General features: G+C 39.3%; 1 protein-coding gene across 3 annotated transcripts in view; it reads left to right on the top strand.

Annotated features, from left to right (window-relative positions):
• The window catches only part of PARD3B (par-3 family cell polarity regulator beta), a 1005179-nt gene that overhangs the window by 595893 nt on the left and 382095 nt on the right, over window positions 1-27191 (top strand). For all 3 annotated transcript variants that reach the window (XM_049615864.1, XM_049615867.1, XM_049615866.1), the window contains 4 exons: window positions 7104-7274; window positions 11494-11626; window positions 19650-19749; window positions 25946-26061. In XM_049615864.1, coding sequence (XP_049471821.1) covers window positions 7104-7274; window positions 11494-11626; window positions 19650-19749; window positions 25946-26061 — 520 coding nt within the window. The remainder of the gene's footprint in view (window positions 1-7103; window positions 7275-11493; window positions 11627-19649; window positions 19750-25945; window positions 26062-27191) is intronic.

Genomic DNA, 27191 nt, shown 5'->3' with positions numbered 1-27191 from the left:
TGTGCTAAAATTGCTTAAAGTCTGGTCACTAGAAGAATGGGTCCAAGACAAAGTGTCAAGAACAATTCAACTTTCATAATATAAATCTATATATAATATATTCGTATTATATATATATATATATAATATATTATATATATATACATATTCATTCATAATGTGGTCCAAGCTTTGTTCTTGACACTTTGCCTTGGACCCATTCTTCTAGTGACCAGACTTTAAGCAATTTTAGCACAAATAAGAGCAGAGTTCATTTTTAAAAAATTAAATAAGAATGATTTTCAAAGAGTTGAAAAGGCCTCAGATTCTAGTCTGGTAAGGCATTCATGCAGCATCTTCTTAATTCATATAAAACACATATGCCTTAATAAGCTTTTTATTTTCCAGTTTTCTAGGCCAAAGTAAACCAAAAACAGAGAATCAGGAAGGAGATAGGAATATATGGAGAGGAAGCTGAAATGACAGGAAGCAGAAGTGTCAGATAAGCACAAAATACTATTACTGCATAGTAAGCCACTGGATATTTGTGATCACTCTGTGTCAGTGCTTCTCAAACTTTCTTGCTGAGGAAATTATAAGGCTCAGTAATGACCGTAGTGGAGTCTATAAATTGCAATATATTCATGCCCCATATTTTCCATTGGGAATTTGAAATGAAAGAATTATAATACATTTGCAAGTCCTATATCAGCATGTTTTGGTTATGTATGTTCCGATGCTCTGAACAATATTCTTCAGTTATCTTTGGCAAAAACGGTTTCCAATGCCACAAACAAGTAACAGTATGTTGCTGAGACTCTGACAGTTTGCTGCGTAATGGCGGAGTGAGGCTCTTAAAACAATTATTGAATTAAATGAATAAATTTAAATTGTACAGCAGTTGAGGAAGTGGCTATTGGGCCAGTACACAAAAGTAATCAGGCTTCGCTTTGAGAAGTCTAAAAGTCTGTGTACATGTGAACATGTGCTAGCATTTTCAGGCCAGCCTGCGTTCATGAATCTCTCATAGTTCCAGTGTGTGAATAAGCCATTTGCTCATTGTAGGTGAAACCTCCCCCAGGTCCGGAGCCCGCGAATGAAAGATCTTACAAGTGACTCAATTTAGCAAGCTCTTCTTGAACATCTGTAGTGAGTTCTGCAATATATAGTACTGGAGATGGGAAACTTAAAACAACTCATTCTGTAATCCGGGAAGCTGGTGACATAATAAGTTAAATATATAAGCAAATATATATCGAACGTGATAAAGGTATGATAGATGAGCATTACAGGATCATGAGTATTGAGATGTGGTCAATCACCATGGTGTGTACCCCAGAATTCAACTTCTGGACCCTGGAAAATTTAGAGAGCTCTTATTTGGGAAGAATTGGCTCTGTTTGTATTGGTTGAAATTGTGTTTGGACTGATGATGTAAAACACTGATGGATGTAGGTAGGCACTCTTCAAGACAAGAGCTTACATGCTTGTAATCTTAGCAACTTTCTTTATTCCCCTTCTTTGTTTTAAAAACTGTACTTTAAAAAATCTTGATTTATTCTTTTGCTTTCATTGCTATTGTTTTTAAACGAAGTCAAATGATTTCAATCTGGAATGCAAGGGGGTTTTTTAGGTACGTTGTTTTTTTTTTTGTTTTTTTTTTCAGAAATATGGTAGGCAGATGTTGTCATGGAATGATTTTAGGGCCTTGTGAAGGATTTGTTCAGGATAGTCCTTACCCTCAATCAGGTGTCATCTGGCCTGGAGTCCCACCACACCCCAGGGAAATCCTGCTCTGCAGTCTGAAGCCAGGCTTTGGGCTTTGGGTTCTGAGTGTTGATAATATCCCAGAAGGTTTTACTGAGGGCCTCCTTAGAAACATGCAGAGGCAGGAGCCGACATCTGGTCGTGATTAATCCTCTCAACACCCTGGCCTAATGCGGACTGGCCTTGGGCTGCAGCCAGCTACTCCTAAGAAAGCCAGCCCACTCCCTCATGCCTGTCTCACGTTTTGCAGAGGCTAGTTCTTCGCTTGGCTTTCTTACTTTACTCTCCCCTCTGTGTCCGTTAGAACTTTAGAAGGAAAGGGGCCTTACAAAAATTGGCCCAAAGAGGTGGATTAAGCCATACCATGTCACCAGTAATCATGGTAGAGATAGTACCCAGGCACCACAGTACGACAGATGCTGAAATATGAGGTCACTAGACCCCCTGGAAATCTTAGATGTACTTCAGTGGACACATGAAACATACTACAAAGTACCTGACGGCCCACATTACAAAGAATTATCTGGTCTAAATATGTAGCTGTGGAGCAAAATAGTTGGAAATGTGGCCTTCGGAGTGACCCAGTCCTGGTTCAGATCTGCTTTAGAAATGTGACTTGCAACAATGCATTTAACTGACCCAGTTCTTGGTTTCTTTTTTATAAAATGAGGGCAACAGTCCCCAATGTATAGGATTGTTGTAAGCCTTAAATTGTCTACTGTACATGATGGGTTTAGCACAATGACTCCACAAAAAAGCTCATTAAATAATTATTGTCATTAATAACTGTAGTGTCTTTAATCATCTCTAGAACTTTGATATTAGAAGCAATATACCATAACAGGTACATGCCTGAGGAGACCTAGCCATGCCAATAACCTTTGACAAATCACTTATTATATTTGAGCCTCCATTTCTATACCTCTTAAATAGTAGACAGTAGTATTTCTACCATGAAGTTGTTGTGAGAAAAAAATGAGAGAGCATATACAAAATATTTGCACAAGAACTGGCCTATGTTAGGTGCTCACTAAAAGGGGGATGTCATACTCAAACATCCTGTCTCCTGGTTCACTCATCCTGTTGTGTTAGAACCAAGTTAGTGCCGATGAGATCTGAAGCCATCCCAGGACACGGACAAAACCTAGTCTTGTACCAGTTTTTATTTGTCCTAAAGTATTGTAAGGAAGTTACGTTTTATCTTTGCACTGCTCTCCTTCCTTTTTTTTCTTCCTCTTTTGGGAATTTCCTTTACTCCCTCCTGGCTTGAGGATAGATAGAGTTGGTTATGGGGGGGGTGGGAAGAGGTAAAGAGTATAGTTGCCAGAGGTGAAGAGTCTTGTTAGTTAGGTGTCTGATGACAGTAAAACAGGGAGGAAAGTGTCTTAGTCTGTTTGGGCTGCGTTAGCAGACTATCACAGCCTGAGTGACTTATTGAAAAACAGAATTTATTTCTCCCAGTGCTGGAGACTGAAGTCTAAGATCAAGATGCCCCCAGATTCAGTATCTGGTGAGAACCCGCTTCAGGTTGATAGATGGCCGTCTGCCTGCTGTACCTCACACAGCAGAGGGGGTGAGAGTTCTCTCTCAGGCTATTTCATATGGGCACTAACCCCATTCAGGAGGGTTTCATCCTAATAACCTCACGTTATATTTGGAAGAGGGGTGGGGGACAAGGGACACAAACATTTAGTCTATAGCAGAAAAGGATTTTTTTTTCTTTAATAAATGCAAGCATGACCCAGATTACAATGAAATAAATATTCTAAAATTACTGAGTCATATCCCTGGATAGTTGAATTCACTTATATAAAATCATTTGATGAGAGGTAGCATTCTCATGTCTAAGTATTTACTTAAACACAATATTAATAGAAAAAGATAAAACCTAAAAAAGTGCTTTTCTTGGTCAAAACTATTCCAAAGCATCCCAAGGGCATGCACAATTGTGAAGGATATTTAGTGAGTTTGAGTTAGAGGTATTTAAGGAGTTTTCCATTGAACCACTTTCATTTTAGATCAAGACCGCACTTGGGGATGCATGTATGTTCATAGAGGTAGAGACACGAGCAAATTTTTGTCTCCTGCCTCTACTTTGTGTCCTTGTCCTGCCATTGCCCAGCACATACTCACCAGTCCCCACATCTTCTGCCATATGACTCTGGATTTTGTATAGGATTCTCCTCTGGAAGACATCTGGTGGCATATTGTATTCTCTGGTTTTGAGAGTTTTTTTCTTGAAGCATTATTTCTTTTGGAACTAGTCATTGTCACCTATGTAGCAGAGAGGACGCTTAGGAAATCGAGAATGCTGAGAAGCCAGGATTTGGGCTCTTCTGCTCTAGCTCTGACCGAAACTAAGCCAAGCAAGTCCTAACCCATGGGGAAGTCCTTCTCTTAAGAGGAGTTCAATAAATGGTTTCTCATCATCTTTGGGCATCACATTATTTATCTGTAAACAGAAGAGGTTGGACAAGATGAACTCTAAGGACCTTTCCAACTCTGAATTCTGTGATTATATTCTAAATGTTAGGACAACATGGCACTTACTGGGATCACCACTAATGAAATTACCCATCATTTATCTTAGATGGAGAAAGCACACACCAAGAGCAACAGACCCAGCCAAGCCTGAAAATGAGAGTGTGTGGATTTTTATCATGCCCATAGCTCTCCAGTGATGCTTGTGATAAATGTGGATGTCTTCTAAAAAAAAAAAAAATCCCAGCTGCCCTGGGGTGACCTAACCTGCCTTTTTGTTTTGGACTGAATATAGCAAACATGCTCTCCTTCAATGTAGTTCTGTATGCTTCAGACTTGGATTGTAGCTGAAAATGAAAGTTTGTGCTTAGTACCTGTTGGTGAGAGATTATTTTACAAAGAAAAAAAAAAAAGGCTTTACATCTCCTTCTCTCTGTTTACCTCTTCACTCAGACCTTGCCTCGTACTTCACAGACAAGGTTCATAGGAGTTACCAGGTGGAGTCTCACTCAGATTTTATTTCCTCCACTCTAGAGATACCCATAAAGTTTCAATCCTTATCTTTCTTCATGTTGTAGAGGACGAGGTGTCCTGCCAAGACTAAGCCTCTACAAATCCAACACCTAGTAGACCTCATTTCCTGTTGACAGAGCTGGGATCTTGGTCTAATTCCTCTATTTCCTCCTCCTCTTTAAAAATCATTCATCCAATTTTTAGTGACCCTCCCATCCTCCTCAAGCTTCAACCCAATAGCCTTCCTTCCACTAAATGCCAAGATAGGACCGAAGGATTTCTCGTGTTATGTCTCACTTCACATGACTAAACCATTACGGTTGTTTTTGTTTTACCCTGTTTCGTGTAACCTTAACCTCATTTTTTATGTGCCTCCCTCAAAATTAGATAACAGAAATGAAGAGATTTCTTTCTTGTTTGGCCTTTCCTGTAAATCTCATTTCCAGATTTGCTCCAAATTAGGGTAAAGGTTAAGTGGAATGGGAAAACAAGAGGAAGGGAGGGGCCGTTACGCTGAGGCAGTCCACTCAGACATTGTACAGCTCTGATTGTATGCCCTTCTCGATCAATCCTGTTGCCCTGCCATCTCTGTTTCTTCGTTCAGGAGCATGTGCTCCTTTGGGTGGCCTCCATGATCCTGCACGGTCAGCGCCCTCTCCACCAGGTGTCACGGGCTGCGCATCTCCAGGGCATTAGCTCTCCAGAGCAGCCTTCCCTGCTCACCCTTTCCCCGCACTGTCTGCAGAAGAACTTCCACGGACCATATGCTACCGAGTTAGTCAAAGTTTATCAACTCGTCCACACGATTTCTCTCCCAAAGTTGCACAGTTGGTCCGATTGTCCATTGTATGCCTGCTTTTCTCATTTCTTAGGAAAGTTTTCTTTTTTGTATTTTATTCTGTTAAATTTGAACATGGATCTCAGATACTTACTACCAACAAAACTCTTTAGTATTTTCCTTTCCTATTTTCGTGTCCTACAACTGTAGTCTAGAGATCAAGTAACAAAGAGGAGCCTGGTAGAGAGACCAAAGAGCCAAGGTGCATAAAACCAGAATTTGGGTCACTTTGTCTCTGACTTGCTTTTGTGACTTGGGCAAGTTGCAGCCCTTCCCTCTTTCAGTTTCCTTATCTGAAAAATGCAAAGTAAAATGTTAATCTACTTCTTGAGTTCTTTGACTTCTAGAGATAATTTATGGAAAAATTCTCCAGGAAGGGCAACTGTAGCTACTGGTACTTCTGTTAAGTTTATTAGCAACAACGACATCATAAAATTACTAAAATTGCACCTGTGCCTCATAGTGAGAACTTTCTTCCCTAGTGTGAAACAGGTATAAGGCATGTCCCTATACAGACTCTCTGTATTTTGAGTGTTTTTCCCTTGAAGCTGCCTGTTGGGGAGATGCACTGTGGTCCCCTTAAGTTCTTTTGGCCGCAGACCTGCCACCATTAGTGAAATTACCAATCATTTATCTTAGATAGAGAAAGCACACAGTGCCATCCCAGTTTGCTAGCTACCATTGGCATCCCTAGCTTGTGAGATGCTTCTGGTTGCAGATGACCAGTACCTAGACGTGATGTAAACTAGAGTCTGGGCTGCCTGTCCACATGTTGAGGTTATGTGCACTTTGCAGAATCCGGTTTCCTGAAGATTCTGGGTAAAAGTAGTAATCAGTCAGAGCCTGTGTGCAGAAAGCTTGACAGTCTCCTTTGTCATGCTTTTTTGCCAGAAGACATCAGTGCACATTGGCCCTTCTCTGCACACCTCTGTGTTCTTCTGCAGACTAGCAGACTAGCAACTTTTTGGTTGTATTAGAGAAAATAACATGAGTTTTTGTTTTGTTTTGTTTTGTTTTGTTTCCAGCACCATTCAACAGAGTTAGCAGTAATATCTGGGAGACGCATTATGGCTGTCAAGCACACAACATTTAAGCATGATGTCTCTCCGTGCCTGAAAATGCAAACCCTTGTTTCTAGTGATGTGACCACTTCCTTCTGCTTCCAAATCCCCTTTCTTTGAGCCAATATAGTCCCTGCCAGAGAAAATGGCAGAATTGGGCTAGGTTAGCATGCTTGCCAAAGATGTAGGTAAGAGACATTATACAAATGTCTAAATTATTGCAGCTTGGGACTCTGAGATTTCTAAAAAACACTTTCACACAGTTCATTATTGTTAGTATTCGTGACTATTTGATAAGCTCCAGAACCTTTTTCTGCTATAGAAAATAAATCATTCCTAATGGCTGGGGTTTTTTTTCTTTTTTTTTTTTTTTTTCTTTTTAAATGTGAACTTTTCCTGAAATAGCCATACATCATCACCATACCTTTCTCTGTTTAACACTGTTTTTCTTTCCTCTGTCCTAGGATGGTCGTCTGCGGATGAATGACCAGCTGATTGCCGTTAATGGGGAATCTCTTTTGGGAAAATCCAACCACGAAGCTATGGAGACACTGAGGCGATCAATGTCCATGGAGGGAAACATTCGAGGGATGATCCAATTGGTGATTCTGCGGAGGCCAGAGAGACCAATGGAGGTGATGCATGTCTTTGGTTCCCTCTGCAGATTGCCCAAATGGCCCCCTAGGGTATGCAAACTTCCATCACTAGTATCATACTGATTCTGAAATTGGAAAAACCTGCCCCCGAAGGGCTCTGATGGATTTACGTGTGGTTATATATTATAGGTATAAGTAGAAGGTATAAAAATGTTCATACAAGGTAAGTAATTTATCAAATGTAACAGGTCCATATTTTCTAGATTTTCCCCCAGAAATTTCTAGAGATTTGGACTTTATGAACAAGGCTTTATTCATATAATAAACTGTTAAACTATATAACATCTTTATATACTTTTTGATTGATGTGCTGATAGTGTCTATACTTTAGAAAGTTCTTGATCAGATATATATATAGTGCTTAATATGAAGATTGTTGTAATGCGCTCAGCTCTGTATATTTTCCCCCATAATGTGCACATGGATAATATAGACCTGGGACTTAACTAATTTAAAACTTAAGCTGTTAAGCAAGCTGCTTGCTTCGTGGTATTAAATAAATGTTTTTAATTTAATAAGGATTTTTGCAATATTTTATCTGATTTTTCTATGGATTTTTTAATATAAAAATATTTTTACCTAGACGTGAAGCGTAACCATAAAATATTCTCGAATGCCAGTACCCCTAAACATTTCACTTACATACAATTATAATATCTATGTATAATACAATTATTAAATTATACAATTATGTTAGTATATTTATAATAAATATAAAATATTCCTAAAACATTATTTTCTCTAATATATAAAAAAAATTATTAAATACTCCTGAAATATATTTTAAGAAAAGATAAGGAGAAAACAGTTGATCATAGTTGAGTTGAGAAAAACATAAGCATATCACACAAATATTCTCTGAGGACAAGTAATATTTGTGTAATCCGGTAAATATGCAAAGTTAACATAGAATACTGTTAACAACACACTCATTTAAAATATTAGTTTTAATAATAAGTTAAACTTAAAAATAAAAAAAAGGATTTTTCAAATTAAGCCATAGCGGAAGGTAGTTGAAGCTCATAGCAGTTAAAAGCTTAGGCTCTAAAGTTGTGGATCACTTGAGTAAAAATCCCAGGTTGTCCATTTTCTGGTGATGTGAAGACATACATAGTTGAGTGCTGAGTGCTTACAGATGACAGATACTGTTGTCTATTGTGTCCCTTAATGTATCCTCATTTCCCAGCACACAGTAGACACTTAATAAATATCGTTTAATGAATGAATAAAAGATGCATCTGAGACCTACTGTATCTGAGGGGGTCAGCTGAAGTAGTAAACTTGTAAACTATATCTCACTTTGTTATATTATCAGCTATCGGAAGAGAGTAACTGTACCTTTTTACTCTTCGGTACATAACCTTGTAAATGTTAAATAAATGTAAATTGGCCAATTACTGGAGACTATATATAATGAGCCAACTCGTTTTCAACATTTGTATCTGCCTAAGTGACAGAGAGGCTTCCATGAATATTTAATGGATTTTACTTATGTACATAGTTATAAAACCCTTATCTTTTGCTTCCATCCATGATGGAATTGGCTCCTTTCTGGTTCAATGTGATTCTTACTCTGGAGCCTTGGGATTCATGGTACCGGTTGTCGGGGATGGGTCTGAAGGATGGTCTGTGGGCCCCTAAGCCACCCCTTCTGTGTATCTGTGTATTACGTCTTCCTTAAGATTTCTTGGAACAAAGATATTTCAAGTAAGAGAAAAGTCTGGAAGGTGCTGCTGTAGAGTACCATACCTGTACAAATAACCAAAAGTTAAGGAAAAAAGAAAAGAAAAAATGAATATAGTTGTTAGAAGTTGTGTCCCCCACCTCTCACCTTCCCTCATTCCATGTGTTTCTCTAAAACAGGTGTTTGCCTAGTGGGTGAGCGTTCTATAGTTTGGCTCATCTAGTTGAGTCATTTTAGCATTTGCATTCTCCTTTACGGCAGGTATTTCCATGTTGATTCTCGAGCTCTGGGGTGGGTTGACAATTATTCCATCAGAAGAAAGAACTAAACTTTTAGTTTGTTGCCCATCCTCAGAAGTGTCTTATTAATAAGTTCACTAGGAAATTAATTGGGAATTAAGAAATGGGACAAAAAGAAATTTTTACGAGGACATTTAAACAAGATCCCTTTTTAGTTTCCCTAATATTTATATGCTTTCCATGGGGAACAGACAGGCACTTGATGCTCTCAGCTACCGAGAATCTCTGTGGTACCCATGAAGATTAAAGAGCATTTTTTCTTATAAAGACAGCAGCCTCTAATGTACAACTAATCTTTATTAAATTGGAAAAAAAAAAAAAAAGTCTGCAGCTATTTGACCTCCCAGCTCTGTGTTTTACTGTGTCACAGCGTATGTTGTGCACTCGTGTTTTTGGTGTCTTCTCCTGTGGACCAGCAGTCACCCTCAGGTACAATAAACGCACCACAACCTAGAAAAAGGTCTCAGCACCGCTCATACGTGCAGGCAAATCAATTAGTTAGATTTGGCAAGATTACCAAAATGGTTACTTGAACATTATATTGATATAAAAAAAAATGAAGAAGCTACTTAAGAAAAGTCAAAATATATAGTTGTTGGAGTATTTTCCCACATTACCCAGATGTACAAGATACGTAAACAGTTTTGATGAGGGCCTCGTGAAGAATACATAATGAGTCCTTGATTGGATCAAAATCATTTGAAACAGAAACATGTTTTTCAAAGGATGAGCTTGAGGTTCAATTGTAATTCTATTTGAGCCTAGAGACTTGGTATTAAAAAATGGGTTATGACCTGTTTTTTTTCCTCTTCCCCAAAACATTTCCCTCCCCGCTCCAAGCTCATCTTGGTAGAAGGAGAATATGTTTAAAAATCCATTATATTTTTTATTGGCTGGGACACTAATGGAGGGCTCCACGACAGCTCTATTTTACAGGCTGAATATTTTAATTAGGCTGGTTACTGATCAGTTGTTGGGATATCGATTGTGTCATTTATCAAAGAGCTGGGAAAGCAGAATTTTTGTTGTTGTTGTTAAAGCACAAGGCTGTGCAAAGTGAGCCCTGGCCCTCCTGCCTGCCCGGGCTCCAGCTTTAATTTAGGAGGAGTTTGGTTTGACTAGCAGTACAGAGGCAGAGGGTAACCCTGGCTGTGGGAAAAACGTTCTGAGCCTTGACAAAGAGCTAACAGGGCTTCAGCAGCTGAAAACATTTTAATTATTAAGAATGCATAAATTGAATGTTTTAAATATTTTGTTTAGGATACTGAATGTTTGTAACTAAGAGGAAAGTATAATCAAATTGCTTGGACCAGATGCTTTGCTCAGAAGGAAAGAGCTCTGGGGAGGGGGGGCGGCGGCATCAGATCCGTGTTTCTGTTTGGGTGCGATCTTCTCACAGACGGTCAAAGGCACAACCATGAGATGGCTTCCGCATGACTTCCTTGTGTTAGGAAGGCACATAATATGAGCCACAGCAGAACCCAGTTCTCTGTGCCTCAGTCCTTTTGAACAAACAGCTAGGGCTGTCTACACCTGGCCCCTTTCTACTGCCTCTTCACACCTGTGTAACGTGGCTTGTGGGGGTGTTACTGTGGCCATTTTGAAGACACTGTGAATTTGTTTGCAGGCCGTCAAAATCAAAATTGGAGGGAAAAATATCAAAAACCGGGGGGGGGGGGGGAAGCTCAGGAGAACCACTGTCTGGCATTGTCACAGGGTTTGTTTTAGCTCCTGGCCTAAAGACCTAGTACCGCAGTGGGACACACTCATGGCATTTCAGTGACAAACCCGTTTAGGTTCTGACTTGTCCTAGAGCATATGCACTTAGTCACTGAGGGAGAGAGCGAGGAACCAGCTGGTTGGCAGAAAAACACCCTTGGCATGAGCTGTATTGTTGCCACGAGCTGTGGTCCCAGATGGAGGAAAATTTGAAAGAAGCCAGTTGTAAGTGGGGGGAAGAATAATCAAGTTAATCCTCTTTTGTGTTGGCTATGAGAACTCCTAATCCTTAGCACCACATTGTCAGTATTTTTTTTTTATTTCATATTCAAAGATGTTTTATTAACCGATAGGGCCATTTTGAATTTTCAGTCGAGAATTTCTGTGCGGTAGACTTTTGGAGCATGGTTCACGAACTGATCATTCTACCTCGCTTTCATTGACCAAGTTAGAACGCATTTCAAAAGCAAATACAATTTGTATTTTCATCCCTTAGGAGCCTACAGAATGTGGGGCATTTTCTAAGCCATGCTTTGAGAATTGTCCAAACGCTATAAACGCCTCCAGGAGAAATGATAATAGTCCATTGCATCCATTTGGCACTTACAGTTCACAAGACAAACAGAAAGGTAAGAGTCTGTCCATTTCCGTCTGCTACAAACAGTGTGAGAAAATACAAGACTATCTTTTTTATTAAAAGAAAAAAAAAAGAACAAAGGGGAGTTAATTAGACTAAGCGCAGACTTTGTTACCCTGAGTCATGAGCACTGAGAGGTGATGGGTGGGAAAGCTGACTCAGAAGTTGTGAAGCAGATTCCTGGCATTGCCTCCAGTCTAAATGACAGTTTCTGTGCTTGCTGCCCCAAACATGGAGGATTCTGTATAAAACAAACCATGCCTGGAGAAAAAGAAATGGCAAAGTGTTATTTTGTTGCAACAATCTTGTAATATAAGAAGTTATCTAATGTAGATAACTATTAAACTTAAAAAAAAATGTATGGACAAGTATTAAACCATAAAATGGTCATATCATGATTCACAGATTTATGCTTGACTCTAGGAAGAGTGTGGTAAATACCATAACCGAGATCTTTTTGTTAACAGTTAGAATGTTCTTATTATTCCCTCCCTATGTTGTCTTTCCCTTATTATGCTCTACTAGTAGACCTCTAGATATAAAACATTTGGACTTTGTTTTTTTGGTGTGAGGGCGAGAAGGAGAGAGAGAGACTGTGTGTGTGCGCGTGCATGTGAGTGGGGGAGGTGCAGAGAGAGACGAGAGCAAGAGAGAATATCTTAAGTAGGCTTCACACCCCACGCAGAGCCCGGTCTTGGGGCTTGATCTCACAACAGTGAGATCATGACTTGAGCCAAAATCAAGAGTCAGACTCAACCTGCTGAGCCACCTAGGCGTCCCTGGACTTTCTTTGTTTTTAAAAAATTGTACTTCAGGTCACCAAGAAAATAATTTTTTTTTAATTTCTCTGCATCTCCTTTCTTTCTAATAACATTACGTTTTTGTATTGCAAAGGCAATACATATTCATTACAGAAAATTTAGGGAAAAGCAGTAAAAAGAAAATTTAATATTACTCATACTTCTAACTATCAGAGATACTAATCGATAACATTTTTGCATCTATATTTCAATTCTTCATGCAAATATGCATATATAAAATAAGATGAAAATGATATATACTATATATAATGTTTAGGGAATTGCTCTTTTGATTAATAACACATTATGATCATCTTGCTCTGTCGTTGAATATTTTACAGCATCACATTCAGTGGTTGCATAGTAATCTATCGAACGGAGGTACTGTTTGTATAATCGATCCCTTATTTACATCTAAGATGTCATCCAAATTTAACTACATGAGAAGAATATCTAAACTCTGAGAACTCCATCAGGACAGGCTTGTACATGTCAGATTCCTCTAGAATTTTTTCATCAGAATAGAACGTTGGTTTTTCCTCTGATTCCCTCTGTTTTAGTGAGAGTAGCAGCTACAGCTGTGACCATTTATTAAGTGTTTACTGTCTGTTAGATTCTGTGTTAAGCAATTTACATACCCACTAGAAGTGGGTAATACTGTTATTATAATTACACTCACTTTACAGATGAAGAAATCGAGAGTGAACAGTTTACCCAAGACTACATACTTGATCCATGCAGATCCTGGATTCATCCCTTATCTCTCTGATTCAAGCTCATTCCCTAAACCCCGGCACGGACCCTGTCTTACATTGGTCTCTTGAAATTGTTGAAGTCCTTTCACCTGATACCAAGAATGTCCGTTAAAAGCTCACTTGACTTTGTATCAGATAAAGAAATACTCAGTATGTCTTTTCTCATCTTCTTTAAGAAATTAAAATTTGTTTTGACAAAGCGAGATTTCTTCCTGAGACCTTAAATCACAGTAGCAGGAGAATCTGGGGAAGGAACAACAAGTTTTACACAGACTAGCACAGCTTTCTCTCTATCATGCCCATATAATGATCAAGAACATTACCATCTGTATTAAAATATCTAGCCTTTACATAATTTGATTGGCATTTAATTCTCAAGCAACACGTGATAAGTGATAATCCAAGTTCAGAGTTTTATTCCTAATTATACCACTGACATCCAAAGGAATATTGGCACATTATCTCCCATCGTGTTTCATTTTTTTCAAGATTTTATTATAAGTAATCTGTACACCCAGCGCAGGGCTTGAACCCACAACCTGAAGAACAAGAGTCTCATGCTCTACCAGCTAAGCCAGCCAGGCACCCCTCATTTTTAATAGCTATAAAATATTGATGCTGAAGTGATAATTATGCAGAGTATTTTTAGAGGACATCAGGATACCCAGGGAAATGGGATAGTACCTCCAGAAAGGGTAGCAAAGGCCAAAATAATGAAACTATAGAACTAGTTAAGTGTAAGTATACACCCAGAAAAAATATATATTTAATTATTTAAGATAAAATTTTTAATGTTTGTTTATTTTTGAAAGAGAGAGACAGAGACAGAGCGTGAGCAGGGGAGGAGCAGAGAGAGAAGGGACACAGAATCTGAAGCAGGCTCCAGGCTCTGAGTTGTCAGCACAGAGCCCGACACGGGGCTCAAACTCACAGACTGTGAGATCATGACCTGAGCCAAAGTCGGATGCTTAACTGACTGAGCCACCCAGGCGCTCCCAGAAAAAATAAAAAAGATTTAAGTAACAAAGTCTAATCAAAGAACTTGCTAACAATAAAATGGCGTAATACTTTGAAACTTCAATAGAATGTTTTGAGTTTGTATTTCCACTGAACCATTAGAGTCCTTTGGGTACACATAGCCATAGACAATTACTGGGAGTCCCTGTTCTCTTCCTTTTGAGACATGCTTCCAGGTGAAACACCTTATTACACCAGTGAAAAACCACACAGGTCAACTATCTACAAGGTTCCTACTCCACTTCCTTCCCCCATGTCAGTTTTCCAAGGTGACAAAAAAAAAAAATTCAGTTCTTTCAAGAAGTGACTGCAATGAATATTATTTTTTTAAAGCAGCAAAAGCTTATTGTTATTTCCGTGTGGATCTGTTATACAATACACGGTTAAAGAGTTAGGCCAATCAAGGCATTGACTCATTACATTTTAGTTGTAAGAGGCCAGTAGATGAAATTCTCTTTATGTAAGCCTATTGATATATATATATATATATATATATATATATCTATGTGTGTGTATATATATATATATATATTATATCTATATAGATATTATATAAGCCTATATCTATATATCTATACATATATAAGCCTATTGATATATATATCAATTATATCTATATATCTATATATAATTATATCGATATATTAGAATTTATAAACATGATGCTATAGAATAATATAATCATCATCTCTTTGTAATATGAAAAAAATTAAAATTTTGAGAACCATTGAGAGTTTCTGAATTTCAGATGCATGTGAGGTAGCAGTAGGCCACGAAGGCTCATGAAACCTGAGTGAATGTTGACTCAACCCTACCAAGTGTTTTAAGGAGCCGCTTTAGAAAAACAAGATTGAGTTGACAAAGTGTAATGTCTAGTGAGGAAAGGAACTGTTACAGCCAAAACATTAACTTTTTTCTTCCCTTTTTCCTTTCCTTTGTATATTTAAAAATCCAATGTTGATATGTGTGTTCCATCTATTTTTGTAATAATAGTACATACCACCCACAGTTCCACGGTTATTTTTTTATATATATACATATTCCTGTCAAGCTATTACATGGAAAAGGCATTTTTAGAACTAACATTTGTGGAAATCGTAACATCGGAAAATTCACATTTGTGTTTGAGAATTGCTAGCAATGGCTGCACTAGAATAAGTGTGGTCCTCCAAGATGGGAATCAGGATGGGGGCTGTGTCCCTTGGGTCTACTGCAAAATCCTATTAAGCATTTGAATGATAGTAAAGAACATGAACTACCAACACTGTATTTTCTGAAGCATTTTGCTGGCAGATCTCACCCTGGCCAAGTCGTAGTCAAGTAATAGTAATAAGCACCATTTGCCTCTGGTTTGCTATTATCTCTCTTTCCATTGCTCTGGTTTCCCCTGTTGTGCTCTACTCCTGCCTCCCCTCACCTTTCAGCTCAAGTGTACTCCAGTCCCATGTGTGAGTCACCCATTGCCCCAAGTCTGCCCTGGACCCAATGGAGGCTCCCATAGATATGCCATCCCCACCCCAAACCAAGCCCTTTGGTTCTGTATCCTCTCTCACTGGGCCCATGTTACCTGAAGTCCTTTGAGGAGACACATAATGTATAATTATTCCTAATGTGCCCTCTCTGGGGAACTAGCATATGTCCACCCCTCTATAGTACATAAGGCACTACCTTTGGAGTCATGATCAGAAATTGAATTATACTTTTCAATTTGCCTGATGTTTATCGGATACCTCCATTTTGCAGAATAGACTCTCAGAGATGCAAAGATGAATACAATGTTGTTACAGCCCTCAAGAATAGGCTTTAAATTTTTTTAATTATAAAGAAATCTAAAGCAAGGATCATCAAACTTTAAAGGACCAGATAATAAATACGTTAGGCTTTGCAGGCCTAGAGATCTCTGTTTCACCTCTTCAGCTCTGCCACTGTAGTGCAAAGGCAGCCATGGACAGTACGTAAATGAATGAGCATGACTGTTCAATGACACTTTATGTATAAAACCAGATGGCGGGCTTGTTTTGGACCAGAGCCACAGCTTGCTGAGCCCTTGTCTAAAGTTGTAATCTCTTTTACTCTTCTTTTTTGATTCCGTAAAACAAGTAACAGTCATAAAAAATGATTAAAATCAGGGCCCTTGGGTCATGAATGAAGTGGTGACTAGAGGGTGCACTGGCGACATTCACAGGCGTAAAAATAGGGTGACCATCAAGACTTAACCTTTTGTACGTGTGATGAAATCGAGAATTTTTCTTTTTCTTTTTTTTTTTTTTTTTTGAGAAAATAATACCAGACTTTCACATTGATATAGGGTTAATAGAGGTGTTTGGGCCAAGAGGAAAAAAATTCCTTCTGGCATCTGAATATGTTTAAAAATGTACCAAGGATAAAGGGTCAACAAAGAGGGTATTTACCTCTCTACCTACAGCTACTTTAAAAAACACAGATTGTTCACGTGGATAAAACAAAAATTAAAGGTAATGGTTTTAATAAAACTTGAAGAAGCCAGAGAAAAATGCTGAAGAAGATGAAGGAGAGGAGAAAGAGGACAAGGAAGTTTCTCCAGTCAGAGAAATAGATACATAGGTGATAGAGCGATAACTCATTGCAAAATCAGCATAAGTGTTATAAGTGGAATTATTTCCATAATAATAATAGATAAAACCCAATGTCAGTGAATGAAGGCAGTGGAAGTATTTTTCTTGTCTTATCACAGCCCAGTGAGGCAGAAAGATGGAGGCCGTGCTCTGTGCAGTGACTGAGGATCCTGGGCTCGTTCCGTTGGCAGCTGGGCCATTTTCTAGAGCCTCAGCCACTCCTTCTTGCAGTTGGTAGACAGGAAAGGTGGAGAGAGTGCACCTTCTTACCCATTGAGACTGGGGATGACAATGACCAGAACAATTCTCATTCTATTGGAAAGACCTAGTCTAGGTACAAAGAAGCTGGAAAATGAGGTCTGCATGTGCAGGAAGAAAGAAATGAGGTCTGCATGTGCACACAGATACAGTGAGCACGAGTATTCTCTGTCATTATTCTAAAAGTATTGACAGATCCCAGAGAAATAGTAAAAGTTTCATAGAGGTGATGATATTTGAGGTGGACCCTGAGAGAAGGGCGGGACTTTGATGGATGGGAGTGGATTTTCAATTATGTAATCAAACACACTGAGGCAGGAAAGCCCAGGTTGTGGTTGGGGAACAGTAAGTAGTCTTGGGTGGCTAATGTGTAATAGGAAATGAAGTTGCCCGCAAAGGGCACAGACCTTCTCTAGGCTACTGTGTGCAACTGAGAGGTTTCTGAGAGGGCAAGTTACATGATCACAGCAATATTTATCACCAGTGTGAAAGACGGGGTGGGAAGTTGAGGGTAGAGAGATTACAGCCTGTGGAAAATGTCCCAATGTGTCCCTTGTCCCCAATTTACAGTGTATTTCTTCTGTTCCTGTCAGCAAGCCTCTGGCTGCCTGACTCCTGCCATATTACCAAATCACTAGATCACTTGGGTGGAGAGCAGTACAGGGGGACAGTGATGGCTGCCTGTGCTCACCATGCTTCTATACTTTGGTCACCCTGCCTGTAAGATCTCCTGCTTTAAGCCTCCTACCCAGGCACATGCCAGCACTGCTAGAATTACCTCCATTTTATACTAGTCCCTGGGGCAGAGTTTGGAGCAGGTGTTCCTTAGAAACAGAACCAATGAGATGTATATTCATGTATACAGATATATAATACAATAACATAACACAATGTAAAACATATATAACATATAATGGTATGCAGTAATACATGTAACATATATAATATACATAGTAATATATAATAACTAATATAATGAGATTGATTACAAAGGATTGGCTCATGATTATGGAGCCAGGCAAGCCCCAACATTTGTAAGGTGAATAGGCAATCTAGAGACCAAAGAGAGACAACAGCATAGTCACGATCTAAAAGCCAGCAGACTCAAGACCCAGGAAGAGTCAGTGATGGTTTTGGGTCCAAGGGCAAGAAAATGCCAGTGTCTCAGTTTGAAAAGAGTCAGGCAGGAAGAATTCTCTCCTCAGAGGAGGAGAGTTAGCATTTTGGTTCTATCCAGACCTTCAGCTGATTAGATGAGTTTCACCCACATTAGGGGGGACCCTCTACTTTACTCTGCCTGCTGATTTAAATGTTAATCTCACCCCAAAACAACCTCCCAGAAATACCCAGAATAACGTATGATTAGATATCTGGGTACCCTGGACCCAGTCACCAGTCAGGTTAACATACGAAAGTAACCATCACATCTGGCATGTGGGCAAGTCAGGCAGGTTCTGTTACCAGCAGCCTTTCGTAGGGATAGAGACACTCTTCTCTGGTTCCAGCAATCAAGGACCAACAGGGTTCCGCCTTTTACTAAATCTCACCGTAATAGATATGCAGTAGAGTTTAGAATGTATAGAATAATAATCTTTTTGTTGCTTATTAGCACTTTGCATTTATAAATCTATTTGAATATGCACCGTCTTATACAATCCTTATACTCCTCTAATGAAGCTATTCTTATCCCCACTTTATAGATTTAAAAAACTGGGGCTTAGAGAAGTTGAGTGGTTGGGCCAAGTTCACGCAGTTGTGGGAGCCATGACCGGAAATATGGTGGCCTTGCTGCATAGCTTTTTTGCTTGCCCAGGACACTCTATCATGCTTTTCACACATGAGTTGATGTTGGTAATAATGACGAGTATTAAATGACATAATGAACATAATACTTAGCATGATGTCTAGTACACAGTAGGGTCCCAACAACCTTGCTTGTTATTAGTTGTAGTCATATTCAGGATACAGGTCTAATTTTTCTAGAGTAGAATAGATTAGAAAAGTATGCATCTTGAGTAGGAGAGAAAACCAGGTCTGACCCTAGTCTTTTGCCTCCAAGGCCTCAAACCCATGTATTTCCATTGTGGCACAGATGCAAAAATAGTATTTTTTCCCCTCTACCATCTCTAAAGGGTGAGTAGATGTACAGTATCTCGTGTCTTTTTTAAGTACGTTTTGTCACTAAGGCCAATAACTAAATCTCCATATGATCCAGAGTATTCACTAGAGAGTCTTGTTTACAAAACCATTAAGGCACGAAAGAGATGGCTTTGTTAATCTTCCACAGAACACCAGTCATGAGCGACTGTCAGCCTTTTCTAGGTGGGAAAAGATATTCAAGATGCACGGTCTTGACTTGCCACGGGTTGCCAGCAGGTCACCAGCATGAACACCCATTAGCAGGCTTAGATTTCCTCACATAGGCTGCATGAGCTCTCGTACAAATCCTTCACTTCTGTAGGAGGACTTATTTATTTCAAGGTTGGTTTATGTGTTGGCGAAAATTGCATCTGTGAGGTGGACTGAAACAAAACCAGGCACTGAACAGTTCTGCCTCGAGCTTACAGCTTCATTGGTTCATTGTTTTTTAGAACTATTGCTTCCCAGTGACGGATGGGCCGAGGCTGAAGTACCACCTTCTCCACCACCACATCCCATTCTGGAATTGGGCACTGAAGATTACAGCCACAGGTATTGATAACATGATATATCGTAAATGTTCCTCGTTACGGTGTTTCTGCGAAAACCCAGCCACCCTATTTTAACTCTATTTCTTTCCAGAATGGAAATCTCATAGGATCTGTAATTCCTTTTCAGTGAAAGCTTCTCATAGCTGAAATTAATAGCTTAGAGTATTCATATGTTGCTTCCTGGAATTTAAAATTCGTCATATATTATAAAATATTTAAGGAAATTGTAGAACTTTCTTTTATCATGTTGAAAAACCAGAGAGCTCAAAAGGTTATACGGGAAGGTATAAAACAAAAACTGAGAGGACGTAAAGCTTAGTTTTTGTTTTTTTCTTCACTTGTAATTGGTGAACCCTAAAGGTATTTTAAAAATAAATGTTCCAAGAAAGTTAATGGAATCTAAAAATTAAAGCAACACCATATATAATCTAAAATATTGAAAAGAGTACCCAATATTATATCCACTCTGTAATAGAAACCAAAAAATCAATAATTTTTAGGATCTCACAAGCATGCGAGAGAGAGATTTAGTAAGTCTGCACACCGTCTGACTAGTGGAATTCATAGATTTTGTTCTTCTGATGAGTTTTAAAAATCATTAACTTGTCCCTTTGCCATTTTCTGTATTTATTATGGCTGTTAAAAATTGTGTATTTTATTCCATTCTATGTCCCTTGATAATCCTGTGAAATTTTTTCATTTTTCTTGCAGCAATGCTGGTGTCATTCCTATTATGCTTTTTATTACGATCTGCTAAAAATAAAGCAACACAAAAAGAGTATAGCTAACTCTGTTAGCTGGAAGCTTACCTATATTTAGCTATCTCTGATTCCTATGTTTTTGAAGTCAGCTGTCTTACTCAAATACAATTTCACCAACTAGTAACGTTCTAGATCAGTTTTCTAGGGGTTTCTTGGAAGAAAATCTGGACATATTTAATTGTGTTCGTTCACTTCCATTGCCTGCCTCAACCCTGAATCAAAAGTGACAGTTTTCTGTCATTAGAAAATACATTAAAAACATAATTTCTTTCATTCTCCTTTACTGTTTATCCTGCGTGTATGTGAAAAACTGTTGGGATAAAGCAAAGATGAATCAGATATAAAACCTACCCTCAAGAAGATGGTAGGCCAGTAGGGAAAATTGACAACTAGTGCACAAGGTACAAAGGGATATTTACCAGAAGGTATAAAGTGCTCTGGACATCCAAGGCAGAAGACAGGAATCAGGGGAAAGTGTTATGGGAAAAATGGCATTTCAGCTAAACCTTAAAGTATGAATTGGAGGCGGACAGGAGAAAAGCCCAGGAAGGAGGTGACTTTCGGAGAGAGGAAAGGGTAAAAGGAACAGCATGGAAACTGGGAAAGTAAGTTGGTTTGTGCATCTTGTATCCCGGCTGACTGGCCAGATGATGGAGCCCAGAGTGCAAGGGTAAGGAGTGCAGATACGTTCGTCAGATAGTAAAACCTTGTTGCAAGGTTTCAGTAGACAGCATGGTAAGACCTGGGTCTTAGTTGTGTACACGTATTAGGTAAATGGAGAAAGGTTAATATCCATTGGAAGCCAGAGGCTCTTTGCAGGTTTTCGAGGGCAGTAGCCGTGAAAGGTACTAGGGAACAGTGCTGGGGAGGGGAGGGAGAAGCTTTCGGATGAGAAACCTCTTCAGGTGAGAGAGGGCCTTAGAGATATTGCAGAGATGGAATGATTGGGAATTGACAACTCCCTTTTTGGATGCTTCAATGTCTCCACAGATTTCTTCTGTTGGTGGGGGAGGGGCGGTGACAATATCAAGTTGAGTGAGTTCAGTTGTGGATGGGGAAAGCCATAAAAGAGGATAGTCTGGGGACTGGCAAGAGAAGAGAGGGCTTGAATGAAGAGAGGAGCAGCATGGCTGGAGAGAAAGGGGCAGAGCCAAAGACATTTTTGAGATGGAAGGAACAAAGGTAAAGCTTTGAAACTCTTCCCCTGGGATCTCGTGACCTGCACCATCCTGCAAGCTGCTGTGTTGCCTAGGTGACCGGTAGCAGCAGGGGGTTTGGGATGTGTGGAACTCAGGATGGAGGAAGGGTTGGAAGGGAGCCAGGAGGGTTGAGCAAGGGAGGCTGCCCTGGATTTCAAAAAAAAGTTAAAAGCTCTCTAAAAGGGAAAAGTGGTTCTTTAGGGATGCAGCCAGTCTTGTGAAACAGAAAACGACTCTTGCGTGAGAAGTGAGACACAAATGTGATCCAACTTAATGCCTGCGTCTTGAACCAAAAAGACATCAGGAGTTTCCTGAACTTGTAGTATTATGTCATCAATTATTGGACAAAACTTGGGAATACGTGTGTCTAAATAAAAAATAAATGTAAAGGAAGTATATTTTCTGCTGTGATATTTCAGGGTGGTTGTAAGGCAAATTAATAACAGAATATATTCAATTTTATTAACAGTTTCAACAACATTTGGTTATTCCCTACATGTTTATATTTTTTCTGTCTGCATACTCTCTGGGTTCTCTGTCTCTGCCTCTCCCCTCCCTCCCTCCCTCCCTCCCTCCCTCCTTCCTTCCTTCCTTCCTTCCTTCCTTCCTTCCTTCCTTCATCTACTCTTACTCATAGTAGCCAGTTGTTGAAGCCCTATTCATGGACACCTGAGACTTCAGAATTTTTTTTTTTGCCATACCTCTCAAAATCTTCTTCCCCTTCCTTTTTATTTCTGACAGTTCTCCTTGAACATTCATGGCTGGGTCTTATATGTCTTTTACGTTCCCGATTTGTCACCGTATTCAGGACACTAGCATATGTTTCACGCTACCTTTATTTATTCATTATGCAGCATAATTTGACATTGAGTATCATTTCTATTTGATAGAGTCCCTGGTTGTTCATGCTGAAAACATGGCCTTTATTTAAAACATGTCTTTGGCCTGTCAATTTGCAGCTTCCCACTACAGCCACTCAGCCATGAGCACATGCTACCTTTCTTCAAAATTAAAACATGTCATATTTTAGAGTTAATCGCTGTGTCACCCCTTCCCTCCAAAAACTTTCAATATGTAGCATAAAATTACAAACGGTTTCACTGGTCTCACTTACATCTCTAAAATATTTTCACATCAACTCAGTACTACACTTCATTATTTGTACCGTATGCTCACATTGGCTCTAATCTTGCAATTTCTCATATTACACTTACTTCCCTCCTTAAAGATCAGCCTTATTTTGCCTTATTTCTTATTTGGCATCATGGCAAAAAGGGCCCTTCTATAGAAGGTTCCAAAATGTGCACTTGGTCCCATTCAAAGCAATGGCAACAGATGTATGAATCACTATGATCAATTTAATGGATTGATTCAGGTATATATAGTGTGCGGACATACACATGTGAACATTTGTTACATTCATTTATAGAAAGCAGCTCTTTGTTTCTTTGATCAGCCTGCATTATATCTAAACATTTGTACCAAAAAATTCACTTTAGACAGATCCTTACCTGATGTTGCTTAGCAAGTGGCATTCCACCTTGCTGTTTAAAATGGGGATGGGGATAATTGCTTCCCGAGAGCCTCAAAAAATCTGAATTCTTATGTTCAATATGTCAGTTAATACTTAGTTTGGTGTAAAGTAAGACAATAAAACAGGTTAACTAATGTGTTACTCAGCTGGGTACATTCCCCTTGTCTCCCTGGAGCAGAGCACTTTAAATGCAGTGTGACCCAAGTTTTAATGAGGAATATTCATGTTGGTCCTAAGCCACCTCCCTAATGCCTTTCATTGTAACTGAGGGCATCTGTTTGGGTTGACGCTTTGATCTCCTTGTATTTGATGGTATGTATCACCCTACTGAAACAAAGAGCTGACCTAAAATGCAAGCAGCGTAAGAGAGTGAGTGAATCTACACAAAAAGGGAAAGTTTTGATCTCCATAGTGTCAGCATCATTTGCACTTGGGCCCCTGGTTAGCCACCATTTTAGCCAAAGCTTCCATGGCTCCAAGAAAAGCACTATTAAGAATAAACAGTTCTGGTCCTCACTTTGGCACTGGCCAGCTGTGTGACCTTGGAACATCAGCCTCCTCTTTGGGCCTTGGTGTCTTATCTACAAGAATTAGATGAGGTGACCTGTAATGCCTTCCGGCCCTTAAATTCTCAGATTCTATGAAGGCCATGAGTCTTTCTGACACTAAAACCACATCATCACAAGACATCAAAGGATGAAAAACTAAGTGCAAATAAAGGTCGAATAAACACATTTAAAGGCAAGTGCTTCCAGAACATCGAGGCTCAGGGGGAAGCTCATGTTCATAGTAGCCTCTCAGAATTCTTCTTTAAAATGGGTTGAAACAATTGGAGTGTTGCTGTTACGCCAGGCCATTGTCAGCAGCACGGGTGGTTCAAGGATTTCTGCCCACCACTGGCATATTTTGTCGTCACTCCCTACCACATCAGATGTACTTTATATAAGTCAGTGATATTGAAAATATAGCCAGACACCAAGAAAGAAGCCAAAAACAAACCAAAAGCTTTATAATTATAAAGATTATATAATTGTATAGATTTGAATTTCTTGAGACATTTTCATGAAACCATGTATATATACATAGAACAAAAACTGACTTTAACAAAAACAGAAAGAAAGAAACTGGAAAAATCCTATAGGTAACTCGAAAAGCAAAAATTTACGGTCAGCAAGACTGTGGTCTTGGGCAGCAAGAGTGGTCTATTTGTTTACCTGGTTATCTGTTTCCTAAATGCTTCTTTGCCACTTACTCTGTGCCAGAATCTCTTCTCCTTACTTTACAAATTTCTTTCCAAACTCATTGTATCTCTTAGTAAACGCATGAGGCAGGGAGTGTAATTATGCCCATTTTATACATAAGGAAATTGAAGCACAGAGAGGTCCCATTATGTGGCCGGGTCCCACAACTCATCAGGAGCAGAGCCAGGATTTGGAACTAAGCAGACCAGCTCTGGCATCTGTGGTCTTGAGCTCTGTGCTCTGCGCCTGTCATAGGTGCTTCCTTAAGCCACCCACTGTATTACAATAATGGAGGTTCATCCATTAACTCAGCAATATTATTATGGCTGCATTTTAATTTTAATATTCCTGCAAGGCAATATTGAATGTGCATAACTAATGAGTTTCAGGAAAAGATTAAACTTATTTTGGAATATTTGGTTAAGAAATTGAGGTCCCCTGTACATTTTAGGATTCTCATACCTAACAGTTCATTTTTTGTTGTTTTATTGTTCACCATAAAGTGTCAAATCCCAACTGTTTGAAACCTCAACCTCACTCGGTACTTTCAGATTTATCAGATACTTGATTTGGGTTTCACTGCATTTAAAATTGGAATAAAGCTATGTTGAAATGAGCCACCATATTAACTTTCTAAATATATGATAATACCAAGGGAGAAAGCAGCTATAATTTAATTTATACAATTTATAAATATGATTTATTTTCTAACCATGAAATAAGGCATTGTCTGCAATTCCCTTACATAATCCCTTTCAATCTCAAGCAAAAATAAATAAAATATTTAGCAGAAATAGAGTTATTTGAGACGGACTACAAGTACTAGGAAGCCTATGATGGGCATTTAATGTATCTTGTGTCTAAATCGTCAAGCGTGCTTTTCCTGTTATTTCCTTTTTATATTATCGATGAGCAGACTATTTGCTCAGTATTAACGTTAGTTTTAGGAAATGGAACTAAATAAAGTAGAAAACCAAACTACTGCGGCCATCAGTCTTTCAGCAGGATGGTTTTCTCTAAAGGATACAACCCTTTCACTTGTTTTTAAAGGAAGGGCATGCTTAGCCCACGGAAATCTCTTAACCTGCTCTTAGGTTCTGCTAATATCCAGTGACCTCCTTTGAAGCGCCAGTTCATTCCAGGCTCGCCTTTCCCACTGAAAGTTCTATATTGTACAGCAGGATCCCAATTAGCAGAAATCAGTGAAGAGGAAAACATGATATTAGCCAGAGAATATTTTATTTAAATTGTGGAGTGTGATAAAATACTTAAAAATAGAGTTGCTACATCTCATGAAAGCAACCTGAGATTCAAGACTTCGTTGCAAATACATGGTTGGGAACTATAGGGGGAATGAGGAGGGGCTGTGTTCAAAATGACAACTGCTTCCTTGACCAAAGGAGAAAAAAAATTTTTTTTTTTTACTCTAAATCTAAATATGGCATGTGGCTTCTTTCCATAGCTCTGGGGTGGATTCGGCAGTGTATTTTCCAGATCAGCACACCCACTTCAGATCCGTGACACCGGCCAGGCAGCCTGAATCAATGAATCTGAAAGCCTCAAAGAGCATGGACCTTGGTAAGTGAGGGCCAGTGACATGCAGGTCAGCACTCCAGCCTCAGCCCATCTGTCTTCCCGAATGTCCTCCCTTTGTTTCTTCAGCTCCAACCTTAGGGGGCAAAGTCTGCTGAAGCCTGGAGGAGGGGCTAGTGGTCATCCCATCTCCCTGTCTCCTCTCACCATCTAATTGTAATTACCCCTTTTTAAAAGAGAGAGAAATGATATTTTTATAAAGTGGTTCATAGAGGTCAGAACAATAGGATTATTCCTTCCAGATGGTCAGAATACCATAGGCACCAGTAAGTCACCTGCCTCTGTATTTGTACTCTCACTTCCTCCAGAGCCTTTGCATTTCTCACATATGCACCTGTTGCAGGGTCTGGGAAGATAGTGTGGTTAAATGAATCCTCTAAAGGGTTGCCCATCTCCATGTACAGTGGCTAGGGGTAGCAGCAATGAGGAAGCCTTATCTCTTTAAATGCCCATCTCCAGACACTGTTAACACTGAAGGGAAAAAAGGGTCTCTGGGTTTGCCAGATCTAGGGTGTCAGGGTACCCTGGGTCCATGCCTGCACAACCTCATTGAGTTTCCGAGCTCTGCAGGGAATTTCTGGGTGACTTTTGGGTGCTAGGGCAGAGCAAGGGCCCCTGCAAATTGTGTTCTCCAGGTCCTAGGATGTGGGAACCCGGAAGACAGCTCAGACACCCAAGAACATTGCTGTGCCCTCATAGGCACTTGGAGAGAAACGATTCTGAGAGAAGGGTGTCCGTGCAAAATAAATCCTCAGGAAATATTCATTGCTGCTGGGTGCTTGCAGGCCATGCTTTGCAAATTTTTTTGAGGCATAGTGCATATTTCATTAGTAGCAATAAGAGTATAAAATAATCAAAACTTTGTGCTCCACCAAGCAATCTGATAAATAGTGCTTATCTGTTACTCAGGTAAGTTCAGAAAAACGTTCAGTCAGGATGAAACAAGGGAAATTGATTCCATTTTCTATAAATTAACTAGGTCACTGGGATACATTTGTTCTAACCACCTACAGTGAGAGAGGGATAGAAATCCTGAGCACTGGCTGGAATAGGGGATTTTCTTGAGGGTGAACCTTTGACAAACCAAAGGAATAATGTGTGACAGTGACCAAGGT

This window comes from Panthera uncia (genome assembly GCF_023721935.1).
Source record: "Panthera uncia isolate 11264 chromosome C1 unlocalized genomic scaffold, Puncia_PCG_1.0 HiC_scaffold_3, whole genome shotgun sequence".
Lineage (NCBI taxonomy): Eukaryota > Metazoa > Chordata > Mammalia > Carnivora > Felidae > Panthera > Panthera uncia.
The sequence above is the reverse complement of the archived record's forward strand: the minus strand, read 5'-3'. Positions and strand labels throughout refer to the sequence as shown.